The 16244-nt window shown below is 37.7% G+C and overlaps 1 protein-coding gene across 5 annotated transcripts in view; it reads right to left on the bottom strand.

Annotated features, from left to right (window-relative positions):
• Positions 1 to 9663: 9663 nt before the first annotated feature.
• The window catches only part of CHST9 (carbohydrate sulfotransferase 9), a 263796-nt gene continuing 257215 nt past the window's right edge, over positions 9664 to 16244 (bottom strand). For all 5 annotated transcript variants that reach the window (XM_054694118.1, XM_054694117.1, XM_054694115.1 and 2 more), the window contains one exon: positions 9664 to 11357. In XM_054694118.1, the coding sequence (XP_054550093.1) occupies positions 10278 to 11357 (1080 nt within the window). In that variant the 3' untranslated portion in view covers positions 9664 to 10277. The remainder of the gene's footprint in view (positions 11358 to 16244) is intronic.

The following is a 16244-nucleotide window of genomic DNA, read 5'->3' as shown; positions in this document are numbered from 1 at the left end:
ATTGTTGAAGGCCTTGAATTGATTCTGTAGGAAGTTCATTTTCAAAGCATGTAAAATAAAGGGAGGAGTTACACATACAATGGAGTATTATTCAGCCTTAGAATAAAGGAAATTCTGACATACCTACAACACAGATGAACCTTGAGGGCATTGTGCTAAGTGAAACAAGCCAGACACAAAAGGACAGATACCATATCATGCCCCTTACATATGGTGCCTAGAGGAGTCACATAGGGGCAGGAGTAGGATGGTGGTTACCCCAGCTGGGGAGGGGGAGAGAGGAGTTACTATTTAACCAATTTGGAGTCTTAGTTTTGCAAGATGAAAAGACTTCTGGAGCTGATAATATAAACATGACAACATGGACGTACTTAATGTGACTTAACAGTGGTTAAGATGGTAAATTTTACACATAACAAATTTTAGATAGAATTTTGTTATGCATGTTTTACACATAAGAAAAAGAAAAGAAAAAGTGGAGGCGTGATGAGCGTGGGGCTTCTTTTCAGGGGCGATCCCTGACAGTCCAGGTGAATGCTGATGTGGCTAGAACTGGGCAGGTGGCAGTGGAGCTGTGGTGCAACCATGTGAAAGGACTGCTTTGTATGTCAGGGACGGTGAGTGTTGGCAATGTCATATGGTTCAACCTAACAGAAAGGCCAGGAGAGACATTCTTTAATGAAGTCCAAGAAAATGTACATTCTTACCATTTAAGTTAAATTGCAAAATATTTCCTGGGGCACTCGCTTTCAAACTAATAACCCAAATAGCAAATATTTTCCATTTTCAATCATCTTAGGTCAATTTGAAAACAGCTTTTTATTTTTTATTGGAGAAACTCATACTGTCTTCACTTTGTTCAGTGTGAAGTTGGGTTGCCAAAATTGCCTTCAGTACACATTTGTCTTTTGTGTTTCAAAAGGGGAAAGTTTCCATTTCCCCACTTCATCCTGAAAGCTTTCAAAAAGTTTGGGCAGTGCCTAGCGCTGTCCCCATAACTCACTTCATCATTTCAGCTCTAGTTCTTGCAGTTGGCACACCTCACCTGCCAAGTTTCTACTTTAGCACTGGCCACAATCCCACAGAGGACTTTGGTACCAGCACTCCCTGACCTGTCTCTGAGTTGAGATTCTTTAGCTTTTCAACAAAGTAACAGAATGAAAAAAAAAAGCAGCTTTTATTATCACTTGCAATCATATAGGATTAAAAAAAAACAGACACAGACACATACATGTTGCTTAAAATTTGCTGTATCTAAAACACATCCCAGAAGGCTGTTAAACAAGAAAATTTCCATGCAGCTTCCACAGATTCCACAGATTTTGACAAACAGAGAAGATACTAGAAGTATCAGTCTTCTCATTCATAAAATAGTAGATGGAGTTGGGGTGGGGGGGGGAGGTGGGGAGAATTAGGCATGCTCTTCATGTCACTAAATGAATGTGAAGTATTGTTCCCATATCTGTTAACTAGCAACTACTTACTAAATGGATTTCATATCAACTAGAATAATGAATTTTTCAACATTTCCTCACAAAACTAACAAATGAATCATCTTGGAAATGTGAAAGATCTGTGTCCACAGCTAGACTTAGATTAAGGTGTGGTAAAGGAAAGCACGTGAATTAGGCACTGTCCCAAGGTGCTGCTCTAGTATCTTCTCTTTAGATCCATGGATCCATGGATCCTTAGATGCCTGAAAGTCGTAAGGCATAAATATACAGGTTATACACTAAGAGAAGGAATAGAGGAACCTTTAAACTATATCATTAAAAGCATTTATTAAATTAACTCTTTCCATGCTTTGATAGAAATGGGGCAAAGTAAATTTTTTTTTTTGTAGATTTATTTATTTTATTTATACCAGCACTGGGTACAGTCAGAAGCGCGGGAGGGCGAAAGAATTCACCAGAGCCAGAGCGGGGAACAGAACAGGCAGAATGACGAAATACACTGCTGAGGGGAGCAGCGGGCAGCAGGAGAGGTCTGCGCACCATGTGGGACCCTCCTCCGGTGGCCAGGGAGCAGCCGGGGATTGAACCAGCACTGCAGAAGCTGTGGGCAGCTTCGCAACCCAGCGCTCAACCGCTCCGCCACCGGGAAGGCTGGGGCAAAGTAAATTAAACAGACACAATTCCTTTTTCCTCTTGGAAGACATAAAACACATTCTCACAACAATAAGATTTCATATTCATATAGAGACCAAATGAATTAATAGAGAAATAAAAGAAAGGAAGGAATGCATACATTCATTGGCAACAGAAGGAACTGACTCACATCATATGGGGGGAAATCACTTTGCCTTTTCCATTGATCAGAGAGCTCATGAAGTGCTAAGCTTCCAAAACTGAAGAGATTCCTGGCTAAGTTAACATGGAATGTCTGGGTATAGACAGAGAAGAGCATTTCAAACAGAGTGTAAGCCTCAAGCACAGTTTCATGGATGAAAAAAAATATTGCTTAGGTGAATTTGAATAAATTTGCCTGGAAAGATATGCTCTTGGTGAAGAACTAAGATGTGAGCATCTAGGCAATTCTGAGAATTCTCAGAAATAAATGCTGTGAGATAGCTTCCTTGTGCTGACCTCTCAGACCTGGCCTTCCCCAGGCAGTGGAGTTGCAGACTTAGAGAAGGCTGAGCACTTATCTTGACTTTTTCTCTTCTATTATTTCCTAAGTTACTTTAGAGCTATTGAACAACTCAACTAAGAAAGAGACTATGGCCAATTGCTTAGTTTCTAGCTGTGGTTATGATGCTCTTACTCTGGCTGACTTGCTGAACAATGACCACCTCCCCTGGATGTCGAGTGCCTAGAGCAGAAAATGATCTGAACTTTCTCCTTGGATTATATTCCCTTTACCTGGCCCATTTCTGTAGCTGTCTTCTTTTTTCTTGTCAAAATCCTATTTTGTTTTCATTAGGCTAGATTTGTCCTAAGGGCTTTTTTTCTTTTAAAAATATTGTGTCCCAGCAGAAATCAAAAGAATAATCAGTAACTACTATGAACAGCTATATGGAAACAAGTTCAACAATCTAGAGGAGATGGACAAATTCTTACAACTCTACAATCACCCAAAGCTAGATAAAGAAGAAATAGAACACCTAAACAGACCAATTACAAGCAGTGAAATTGAAATGGTAATCAAAAACCTTCCCAAAAACAAAAGCCCAGGACCTGATGGATTTACAAATGAATTCTACCAAACATTCAGAGACGAATTAGTGCCTATCCTTCACAAACTCTTCCAAAAAATTGAGAAGGAAGGGACAATACCAAACACGTTCTATGAAGCCAACATTACACTAATTCCAAAACCGAATAAGGACAACACAAAAAAGGAAAACTACAGGCCAATCTCCCTAATGAACACTGATGCAAAAATCCTCAATAAAATTTTAGCTATCAGAATCCAACAATGTATCCATAAGATAATTCACCACGACCAAGTAGGATTCATTCCAGGGACACAAGGATGGTTTAACATCCGAAAATCAATCAACGTTATCCAACACATCAACAAAAAGAAATATAAAAACCATATGATAATATCAATGGATGCTGAGAAAGCTTTCGACAAAGTACAACACCCATTCATGATAAAAGCCCTTGAAATTCTTGGGATACAAGGAACATACCTCAACATCATAAAGGCCATCTATGACAAGCCAAAAGCCAGTATCATCCTCAATGGTGAAAAGCTGAAAGCAATTCCATTAAGATCTGGAACAAGACAAGGATGTCCACTCTCACCACTTCTTTTCAATATAATACTGGAAGTCCTAGCCAGAGCAATAAGACAAGAGAAAGACATACAAGGAATCCAAATAGGAAAAGAAGAAGTCAAACTATCACTATTTGCAGATGATATGATAATATACATAGAGAACCCCAAAAACTCCACAGAAAAACTAATTCAACTTATCAATCAATTCAGTAAAGTGGCAGGATACAAAATCAACACGCAAAAGTCAGTAGCCTTCCTATACACAAACAATAAATCTGAAGAAGAAGAAATCAAAAAAACCATCCCTTTTATTATCGAAACAAAAAAAATCAAATATTTGGGAATAAATCTAACAAAAGAGGTAAAGGACCTATACAAAGAAAACTATAAAACACTGTTAAAAGAAATAGAAGAAGACACAAAGAAATGGAAAGACATCCCCTGCTCATGGATTGGAAGAATAAACATTATTAAAATGGCCATCCTACCAAAAGCAATATACCGATTCAATGCTATTCCAATCAAAATTTCAATGTCATTCTTCAAAGAAATAGAACAATTATTGATGAAATTCATATGGAATCACCAAAAACCCCGAATAGCCAAAGCTCTACTGAAAAAAAAGAAGGGAATGGAGGCATCACACTCCCAGACTTCAAACTATACTACAAAGCCATAATCATCAAAACTGCATGGTATTGGAACAAGAACAGACATACAGACCAATGGAATCGAATAGAAAATCCAGAAATAAACCCACAGATTTATGGTCAACTAATCTTTGACAAAGGAGCAAAGACTATGCATTGGAGCAAAGAAAGTTTGTTCAATAAATGGTGCTGGGAAAACTGGGTTGCTACATGCAAAAGAATGAAGCTTGACCACTACCTCACACCATACACAAAAATCAACTCAAAATGGATTAAAGAACTAGACATAAGACCTGAAACCATAAAATACATAGAAGGAAATATAGGTGAAACACTACGTGATTTGCACATCAAAGACATCTTTACAGACACATCACCCAAAGCAGTGATAGTGAAGGCAAAGATAAACAGATGGGACTACATCAAATTAAAGAGCTTCTGCACAGCAAAAGAGACAATAACAAAAACAAAGAGAAACCCCACCAACTGGGAGAACATTTTTGCACCCAACACTAATGATAAAGGACTGATCACAAAAATCTGCAAAGAGCTGATGAAACTCAACAACAACAAAGAAAATACTCCAGTCAAAAAATGGGCAGAAGAGCTGAAAAGAAACTTCTCTGAAGAGGAAATGCAAATGGCCAACAGACATATGAAAAAAATGTTCAACATCACTTGTCATCAGGGAAATGCAAATCAAAACTACCATGAGATACCATCTTACACCAGTGAGAATGGCACATATTAAAAAAACTAGCAACAACAAATGTTGGCGAGGTTGTGGAGAAAAAGGAATGCTTTTGCACTGTTGGTGGGAATGCAAACTGGTCCAACCACTATGGAGAGCTGTGTGGAGATTTCTGGACCTACTAAACATAGAGCTTCCATATGATCCAGCAATTCCACTCCTAGGTATTTACCCAAAGGACACAGAAACATCCATTCCAAAGAACACCTGCACCCCTATGTTTATAGCAGCACTATTTACAATAGCTAAGCTCTGGAAACAGCCCAAATGCCCAAAAATAGATGACTGGATCAAGAAGATGTGGTACATATATACCATGGAATATTACTCAGCATTCAAAAAAGATAGACACATGCAATTTGCAGCAACATGGATGGCGCTGGAAGAGATCATGCTCAGCGAAATAAGCCAGAAAGAAAAAGAAAAATACCAGATGGTCTCACTCATAGCAGGAATCTAGAAAACTTAAATAAGGGATCAGGAAAAAGAATAACTATAAGAAAGTGAAAATCAAAATCAACAAAAAACTATGAACCAGAGACACTTTTTGGGGGGTGGGGGCCGGGAGGGGAGGGATTGGGGTCAGAATGGGGCATGTGTAGTTGTATGGGGGAATATAAAAATAAAATTTATTATTTAATAAAAAAAAAAAAGATAAGAAAAAAAAAAAAAAAAAAATAAAAATATTGTGTCCAATTGTACTGTAGCACTATTTACAATAGGTAAGCTCTGGAAAAAACCCAAATGTCCAAAAATAGATGACTGGATCAAGAAGATGTGGTACATATACACAATGGAATATTACTCAGCAATCAAAAAAGATAAACTCATGCCATTTGTAGCAACATGGATGGAGCTGGAAAGGATCATGCTCAGTGAAATAAGCCAGAAAGAAAAAGGAAAACACTGGATGTTTTCACTTACAGGAGGAATGTAAGGGATCCTAATAGGGAATCAGGGGAAAAAAGTAATTATAATAAACTGAAAATCAAAATCAACAAGCAAACTATAAATCAGAGACATTCGGCAGTGGGGGAGAAGGGAGTAGGATCGACACAGGGGCGGGAAGAGCACAAGGGACTACAGTGATGGTTCACGTGTGAATTGGTGGTGGGAATTTCATGGGGACTATAACCGAGATGAGAAAGCATACACTGTAAAAAAAAATGAAGAACGATGTAAAAAATATATAAAATAAAAAATACAATTAAAAAAACATTGTGTCCAACGATCAACTGGGAATTGAATTTACAAAAGTGGGGGGAGGAGTCTAATTTCTTATAAACTCTTTGACTCTCAGTTTAGCTCAACAAGAAAATAGGGATGAATTGATTTGAAATGTAATAAAGAGTTAAAGATAAATACATATGTACACACACATATTCATGGCCATGCTTCAAAGTGCCAATATATGTATTTCTTGCTTTTTGTGTTCTGAATGTAGTTGAGAAATCAAAAGTAATATTTAAATTTTAATATTCTGAGAAGAAAGTTTGGTGGTGGATTTGCTGCTTGGGTTCATCCTCGCTCCCTCCCTTATTACTAGCACTGTCTCTTTGGACACGTTACTTAATTACAATCTATATTACTCATGGGGGGTATTGATTATAAGAGCAGCTAACTTAGATCAGCTATGGAGATTAAAAACTTAAATCCATGTAAAGCGCTTAAGTATTGAATTAGTTAGTTATGCCATGAATATTATTGTAATAGTTATGACAGATTGAGACTCAAGGTAGGACTAGACTAAACTGTGTTAAATCTAGTCTTAGTTTCTCAGGTAGCCGAGCTACTATTAAATGCCATTAGCCAACTATTCTTCAAATATCAGTGCACACAGGATGTTAGCTATGGGCAAAGATTCTGCTTCGCCATGTTCCATGAAGGCCTAGAAGCTAAAGATGGCCCAAGAGGTCAAATGAGAACTCTCAGTAGAGAGAGGTTTACTGTAGCCTCAGTCTACTAATTCCAAGTTCTACAAATTCAGCAAATAATCTATTCGAAAGGAACTCTAATATTCAAAATTCTCTGCATCTGCTTATATATTCCCTTGAGCTAAACACTATATACTTAAGGCAATAACACTTTTTTGAAGAATAATTATTCATGAGTAAAGTGTTAAAGTCTTTCTTTTTTCTAATTGTAAATGGTGTTCAAGTATTTCTTGGATTGCTAGATAATATTTTAGACTGTGAAGTTAGAGAATTTAACAAGGGCCCCATACTTCCACTGACTTAATGAATATTTCCAAACACATGAAAAAAAATCAGGAATTTTGGTGTTCTTGTTCCTACGTTTCCATTAAAGTTTGTGGAAGTTTCTAGGCATAATCACATCAATAATGCATAGTCATAGGTAATTTATCAGTTAAATAACTGTGGTTTAGGATTTAACTGACAACTTGTTACCTTAATTCTGGACAAGATACAGCAGAATGAAGTGGTCTGCCTACTGTGTTACTGCTGCCTATAAACACAAATAAGAGCCTCAGGGTTTAATTAGAGGACTTATAATTAAACCTGAAGCATGCTAATGCTAAAATGGAAAGACTGGACATCTGGAAGAGAAGCCTGGATTTGGTCACTTGCCTTTTGGAAACTAAATCCATGAAATTTTCGTGTCCAAAGGTGCAGTGGTGCTCTCACCTGTGGTTTGTACGTGGGCATAAATGACAAAGGTGAATGTGAATAGTTCAGGAGAGGTCAGTGAAATAAGAATTTAAAATCATGAGGGATCCAGGATGGCTTTTTTTGACCTTAACATGAAAAGAAATCATTTGAAAGAAGTATCAGTATATATTACGTGGGTTTGCCCTTCATAAAAATACACATCGCCCTGGAACTCACAACCAAGGAAGGTTGTCGAACAGCATCAGAGAGTCTTTTGATGGAAAGGAGGAAGCACAACCTGTGGTTTCATAACCAGTGGAAAGGGCCGGGAAGGGAGCATGTACTGCAAAGGTACACAACAGTTGTATTAGCTAGCATTGGGTTCCACTTCTTACCTCTCAACCCTCTTTTCTACTACCAGTGATCTAGCCACACATAAGGTACATAGACACATTATATAGCTGCATATAGCTATAGATGATATGTATGTACATACACCCATATATCATCTTCGTACATTCCACCCTGTCAAGTGCATTAGAAATATGAATAATAGAGCCAGGATACTTATTTTCCATTTTCCTTTCCAAAGTCATTAAAAGAAAGGTTTTTTTGGTTTGTTCCATATATATGTTTTTAAGAATAAGAGAAAATCATCTGTCCTTTATAGCCCATCTAAAAACAATATTGTGTAGTTTAGGAATCAAAATTCAGATTTCTTGGTGTATTTTTTATTTTCTCTCTTTCACTAATAAAGACTTTCGATGTCTTTCAGTTACTAGGAATCCAGTCTATGTGGTATTGTTATATGTAAAATATATAATTTAGATTGCTTTAAATAAAACTCCTTAAACACAAGAGCACTGCTTAAGTGTGTGGTCTAAAGGCAAGAGAAAATGGAGTGGAAAAGTAGTAAAATTTTGGTTTTGATGGTTTATTATTGATAGTCTGGAGGTCCATTGCAGTTATCCACTCCTTAAGACACAGCTGGGACAGGGCAGGAGTAAATAAAGAGTGAGGTGATTCCAGGATACTCAGCCATGAAATGGAATCTCAAAACGAAATAAGCAGGATGGTAACTACCTTAGCTTATTAAGATTCAAATATTAATGTTTTTTTTCTTTGAGAGACATTACTGAATATTTACTGTAAAATGATAGTTTGGGAAAAAAACATGTTCAAGAAATGCATCTAAACAGGGTTTGAATGACTTGTGGTGTGTTTAATTCCGGAGTAACAGTAAACCGATGAAACTAAGTTTCCCATCCAAATGCATATTCTAAGTTAAGGCGTCTTGAAAAAATTTCCACATTTCATTACAACTTTTCACTGGGATGACACATGGTCCTGTTTTCCAAGACTTTGATTTGATATTTGAATGCAATGGCATTTGAATGCAAATTGCTAGTATGTAATCTTAAGACTTAAAAAGCAAATACCTTAATTTGTTTATGGACAAAACTATTAAAATATTTCTAGGGACGCTTGTTATGCTGATTCTCCAAGAACATAACCTATCTTTGAAGTGGTATATTAGTTTTAAAGAAGTCATTCCCAAGCTGAATAATTACACTGAAAACACAAGCTATTCTTAGGGTACATTCCACATAGAACGCTATGCACATGATGCTTTGATTCAAATAATATACTTATAAAACGTTGTTATTGTTTGAGGTCTATATTCAGAGTGGCAACTTTTGTTTTTGATGGTTATTCCATCCTGAAACAATTTCCCCCCTGCCCAATTAAGCCAGAATTAGGAGCACATTTCTATCTGAAGCTTAAACTTCTCAAAGGCCTGCTTCAGAGATGGCATGACAGCCTTCAGTAGTTCTGTTCATATTGTCTCTGTAATAGAGGGTTCAAAAGAAAACAATCAATTCCCTGGAGTTTTTTTTTTTTTTCTGGAAGAGGATGGTTGCTTTTGTTGCTTTGATTTTAGTATGTTGTGCATTTTTATTGGCTGTAGGAGCTAAAAAACCAAAACCTCATCTGTTTTTTCTGCTGTATAAATCACATAATGTCTTCCAATCTACAGTAAAATGCCTAGGTCCAAAATATTTAAAAGTCATTTATCATTACATGTGGTAGAAAGACTTCCAGGTTGTAAGAAAACTCTCTAATATTTGATTGATATACCACAGACTGCTAAAAATATACACATGCACATTAGCAACAACTTCCAGAATGCAGACGTACACTCATACTATTTTGGATCCCTTTTCCTACCATTGCAAGAGGCTGTTTTAGCTAATGTAGCAGCTGGCTTGGTTATTACTTCTATAATATAATCCATAACGCAAAAGCAGCTCTTTCCCAAACATTTTAGAGTAATGCGAATTGTTTACATGTCTCTGGTAGATAATTTTCCTATAACTTTGTGCCAATTGGTGTCATACTATTTGGTAAAAATCTTCATTAAATCAAGACAACTGCGCTTAGTTCAATTTCTCTCATAGGAAGAATTATAAGAAAATTACAATGGCTGATTTAAGTCCATCACCATGAAGTAAATACAGGATTTTAGAAAAAGTATGTAAACTACAAAAATGGAGTTGTATAATTAAACATCAAATAGTCCAAGTAATAAAAGTCATATATCAATTGTCTCTCAGTTCTAGTCAGGTCCTTTAAGTACTGTCTCACGACCTCAGCATTGGTTCTTTCATCGGAGGAATGCCTATCCTTAAAGTTCGGAAATTTCAGCTCTTTTGGGGCACCGATCAGCTGTAAAAAGTAATTGGCATCTTCTTCCAAAGTTTCAAATTTCCCTACAAAGTCATAGTTGATCAAACATGGATAGCAGAGTTTGTGGACCTTCTCCCAGTGGATGTCCATTCCTACTGGACGGTGGGAATCCAGCAAATAGTGGATAAATTCTTTGAATTTGACTCCAGAGCCATTATTTAGTGCTTCTTCACAGGCATTTGGCCGATATTTCTTTATAATCGCTTTCCCGAACACTGGATGGTAGTAACTGTTGGGGTGCTCAAATTTGTCCCTAAATGCCGACACCAATCTTTCCATGGGGTCACGAACAAACACAGCTTTGGTGTAGGTATTTAAACGAGTATATATCCCTTTCAAGTCAAAGCTGTCTAGCTTTTTCAAATACTTCCCATAGTGGACAGCATCATGTGAGATGTTGTAGGTAGAGGGAGCTAACCCATTTAGTACCATCAGAATTCTTTTCCAGTTGGAACAGCCAGCCTTGGGTACTTCACAATATAAGACTTTGTGTTTATCTTCTACATAGATCCTGGATACTATATGAAAAAGATGTGATTGAGGACGACTCACCCCACCATATTTCTTGCAAAACTCCTGAAGGAAAGATCTGCGTTTCTCTTGAGTTACATCAGTTTCCTTCCATCTGTTGTCTTTGACTAAACTTTTGTTTAAAGGGCGAGTGTCCAATGGCCAATTCATTTCAAAAAACTTCTTGAAAAGGGTCTTACTTCCTTGGTGTATTTCCATCAGCTTAATTGTTGGAAACCCGGTGGTTTTACTCAAAGCCAGAGTCTTCCCTGGTGAATGGGTGGTATCTGTTAAGATTGTAGTAGGTCTCTCAGAGTTGGGTAGGTTTTCCTTTGGATCTGCTCGCATGTGGGGCTTGGAGTTCTGTTAAAACAGAGGAGGGCTGTTGAAAGCACATTCATTCACATGTGGGGGTACATTAGATAAGGAAGTTAACATATTTGTTTTAAAATACTACTGAGGAGAACACAGTTCATATAAGCTGCTAGAACTATTTAGTAAAGCATGCTGGATATACATTTCGTAGTAAGTTCCTTCACAGGAAACCTAACAATGAAAAATGGCATTCATGCATCATTTTGAATCAAAGTTTCACATTTCATATTTTTTTAATATTTTATTGTATATAATTCTTACATCATTTTTCATCTGCACAATGTATGCATTTTCATTTTGGTTATATTCCCCATACAATTGCACCCCTCCCTTATTTTGATTCTAGTTCTTCCTGTCCCCGCCCTTCCCTCCTACCCACCCCCCCATAGTGTGTCTCTGGTTTATAGTTGCTTGTTGATTTTGATTATTACTTTGTATTGATTAGTCTGGGTTGCTTATTATTCATTTAATGTTGGTGCTGTATTATGTTAACAAATTTTCTCCTGCTAAATTATCTGAACATTATTGGGATTAAACTTACTAGTTGATTTAAATCTATGGTCATAGTAAGTTTATAATTATTTTTGTACTCTCTTTACATATATGGTTATCAATTATATAATCTTAGAAAATGCAAGAAAAAAAGGATACGGTATCCACAAAATGGAAAAGGACCCTGAATTTTCATCTTAAGTTTTGACTGTAGTTGAATAGAATGTAACTCACTCATTCTGTAGGTCATTGATTCTGGAGCTACTTAGACCTCCAAGTATGATTTAGTTAGTGCATCTGAATGTAGATACAAAATTTGTATGTTGTATCTTGGATTGAGATTTTTGTTGTTTTTGAGAATAATCTGTAATGTACAGGGAGGTTCAATGTTATAAACTTAAAATCGTAGTTAATTTAAAACTCTGGTGACCATTTCAGTTTTTCAAGCACTTGCAAAAAGTGATATATATTTTTTCTCTTGGAAAATGTGTTATTTTTCTAAATCAATTTATCACAATAATTTAAGAACTATAATCATGCTATCATACAAATTCATTCATGCAGAAGATTATGTATGATAATTCACCCTCTTTCCAAGTGAAAAATGACTTGGAAATCCAGAAAAGTCTACTTGATGTCCTGCTATATAAAATTAAATCAAATGTAGAATGAGTATTTAATTCTCTTTTTAGTGGAATGAATCATTCCACTACCCATCTACCATTTACTTTTCATCTGACTAGATCCTTATATGGAAGACCAGGATTACAGGGTGGCATTCTCCCATAGGACAAAGATAGTCAGAATTCTCACTTTTACTCTGGTTTAGGTAGGGAGACTTTAGAGGTCTCCGAGCAGAGAAGTAACATGATCTTACTTAGACTTGAAAAGAATGGTTGAGAAGACTAGACTGAAGATATTTATATGGCTGTCAGTGTATAACTGGGAAAATTAATGAATAAGTACAATGGATGGGAGCCACCTCTAGATACCAAAGTTTTTTACTAGCTAAGCTTTTAAGGGAGGTATCGATTCTTTCCAGTGCAAGAAGATTGTGTGAGTAATACAGGATCATCACATGCCAACTTGTCTAGCTCCATGAAATAGCAACTCAAATCTTTTCCACTACTGACCCAACTATTTGGGGTTTCAACTACAAAGTCATTTCACAGTTCTCTTTTCAGAGATTTCCAGGATGACTTAGAAGCCCTGAATTCCCCTTTACTGTGATCAATGACTTGTAGTCTGTAAGTTTTCACAGATAATACAAAATTTGACTGGAGGCCTAAAAGATCATGGGATTAATGGTAGACTGCATGGGAGGTACTGAGAACAGGCTGAAATAAGACTGCCACTATATTTCTATTGCTACTGCAACTATAAATTGCTATTATTATTATAATAGTGGTAGTCATAGGAATAACATTTTATCCCAGTGAGTAAAATGAAATCTAGTGAATTTCATGGTTCCCCAGTTGTCCACCATTATCCAGACTATAATTTGTGCATCTCTGAATAAGCCTTAATCAGTTGTCTTTCCTGTCCCAATAATAAAACAAGCAAAACCCCCCAAATCTCAAAACCAAAATCAGCCTTCCACTGGACTTCCTGTTCTCTGACTTGTGGTCATCAAATTCCCCTCCAATCTCTAAGGACTCTGCATGTTTATTTTCATGACTTTCTCTACATGAAATTTGGCTGGTATGTGAGACTTGAATTTTTCATACAGATGAAACTTCGCTTCTCTGAAACCACTTGTTCCTTTGACCAGAAGGCAGGAAGTTATTTCCTTATAACTCTGCTGCTTCCAGGACATCCCCCCGCCCCCCACAAAACCTCTAGCTTTTTTGAAGCAGAGATTCTGCTGAGTCTCCCTTCCTCCTCATATGGTCACCTGCTTTTACCACTAACCTTACCACCTTATGCACTGAAAACTTAACCTCCTAACTTAGACTTTGTTTCTTCATCCCCACTCTTGCTATGTTGATGACTCAGTTATCCAATACTCTCAGTTGCTGACCACCTCCCTGTTAACTGAAGTATTTTGTCTTTCTTTTTTTTTTTTAAAGATTTATTCATTTATGTATACAAGAACTGGGGTACAGGCCAGAGATATGGAGGGTGAGAGGATTCACCAGAGACAGAGTGGGGAACAGAACAGTCAGACTGACCGAATTACACCGCTGAGGGGAGCAATGGGCGAGTCAGGAGAGGTCTGCTACTACGCCATGTGGGTGGCTCCCTGGCTGGGGATCGAACTCATGCTGCAATGGCTGCAGAGAGCTTCATAGGTTGCGTCCCAACCCCCTGCGCCACCAAGGAGGCCCTGAGGTGTTCTTTATTTCACACAGAACCTGCCATTGCCTGCACTACTTTGTCATGTCTCAGACCAGCATAGTCTAACCTTCACACTCATTTCAGTTTTGCAATTCTTTGGTTAAGTTCACTATGTTATCCAAGCTCTTTGCAGCCAGCACAAATCGTTCTTCTTTCTGTAGCTCCCAGAAAGTCACCTCTGTAGGGGATCTTTCCCTGTTCACTTTATCTGAGTTATGTTCCCCTCTAAGATTCTCTCCTGCAGAATTCTGCTGATTTCCCTCATCACACATAACACAATGTGACATGATTTTATTTCCTTCCATGTTGCTTTTTTTCCTATTCCATTCCACTCTACCTTGATTGCACTAGAATATGACTGCAGAGATGTTATCTTTGCTGCTGTCTTTTGGATCTCCAGTACCTGACACAATGATAATCAATCAATAATTACCAAATGAGTGAATGTGATTATAATTTAACGGTGTTTTCCCAAACAAATGCTTATGACCTTGTGGAAGAAAAACAGTGTTAATCAAAGTCAAGGTTAACTTAGATAAATAATTTACCAATTTATGTTAAGGTACTGAAAATCTATACTCAAACAAGTATTTGGCAGAAGATAAAGCAAATAAAGCAGGCAAATGCAGAGCTGCCGGTGTTAAAGCACGTGTGGAGGGCTTGGAGCCTTACCTCCTGCCAAATCAGATTGGTTCAAAGTCACTCAATGCTTCCTTGGAACCCCTGGAGGCTGGCAGGAAATCTGGACTTCCAGGCCTCACTGTGGACATCCTGAAGAACAATCTCTGGGACAGGGTTCCTGACTATAATTTGAACAAGCTACCAGGTGTTTTCTAGGTAGAAACCTCAGTTGGTAGTAGAGTTGGTAGTAGAGCAATGGCACTGAAGTAGAGAATAGCCAAGAAAGTAAAACATAAGATTCCATCTCATATTAGCGAAAATAAAGACACCAGTATGGTGGCCAGTAGGTAGGGTCAAAGATTGTTGGAAGCTGACCCTTCCATGAAAAGATGGAACACCCCTCACATTTATTCACTTCTCTCCACTGGAAGTTCAGTTTTCCCAAGAAAATTTCTAATGACTAGTTTGGCAATGGGAATAATCGTATGAGGGCAAGGGTCACTGCTCATACATAAGATTTCATTCTCCCATTAGTTTATATAGTACTAGTCAGTTTCCTCAGATCTGTTTACATCAAGATATGGACAGGGGTCAATTCTCTAAAGTAGAACAACCATACCTCATGGGGCTGCTAGTTGGATGTCTATTAGACCTCCCGGCAACACCTTATTCACCATCGCTAACCTACTGAAATCATTAAAATGTGGTAAAATCCCTCCCACCCTTACCCCAACTCCATATCCTTCTAATCATAATAAAGGCTTGTCATGATTGAGGGGTCTGATGTCCTAACAAAGAGGTTAATCACATATTAAATTTAGGCTGATACCAATGAATTTCCATCATCATCTTAATGCCAATAACATTAACAGCAACGGCAATAATAAAGAAAGTCAAGTCTTACAACTCCATTTTTCTTTGGGGGCAGTTCATTCTGATCATCCCTAAAAGAAATAGAAATAGGGCCTCCCCGGTGGCGCAGCGGTTGAGCGCTGGGTTGCGAAGCTGCCCGCGGCCTCTGCGGCGCCGGATCGATCCCCGGCTGCTCCCCGGCCACCGGAGGAGGGTCCCACATGGCGTGCAGACCTCTCCTGCCGCCCGCTGCTCCCCTCAGCAGTGTACTTCGGTCCTTCTGCCTGCTCTGCTCCCCGCTCTGGCTCTGGTGAATTCTCTCACCCTCCCGCACTTCTGACTGTACCCAGTGCATGTATAAACAAAACAAACAAACAAACCAGCAAACAAATAAATAAAGCATGCCTCTATTAAAAAAAAAAAAAAAAAAGAAATAAAGCTAACTTACTGCCCCTTCCCAAAGAGGTTCCTCCTACATGTTTTCCTGTTTTAGAAATGGTTCTATTACATTCTGGTTGTCTTCTCACAAAATCTGAGAGATGCTTTAAAAATTAAAGTAAATTAGGTAATTTA

This window comes from Talpa occidentalis, unplaced genomic scaffold (assembly GCF_014898055.3).
Source record: "Talpa occidentalis isolate TD23 unplaced genomic scaffold, MPIMG_talOcc4v2.1 talOcc4.13, whole genome shotgun sequence".
Classification (NCBI taxonomy): domain Eukaryota; kingdom Metazoa; phylum Chordata; class Mammalia; order Eulipotyphla; family Talpidae; genus Talpa; species Talpa occidentalis.
Note: the sequence above shows the minus strand (reverse complement) of the source record. Positions and strands in the feature narration are given on the sequence as shown.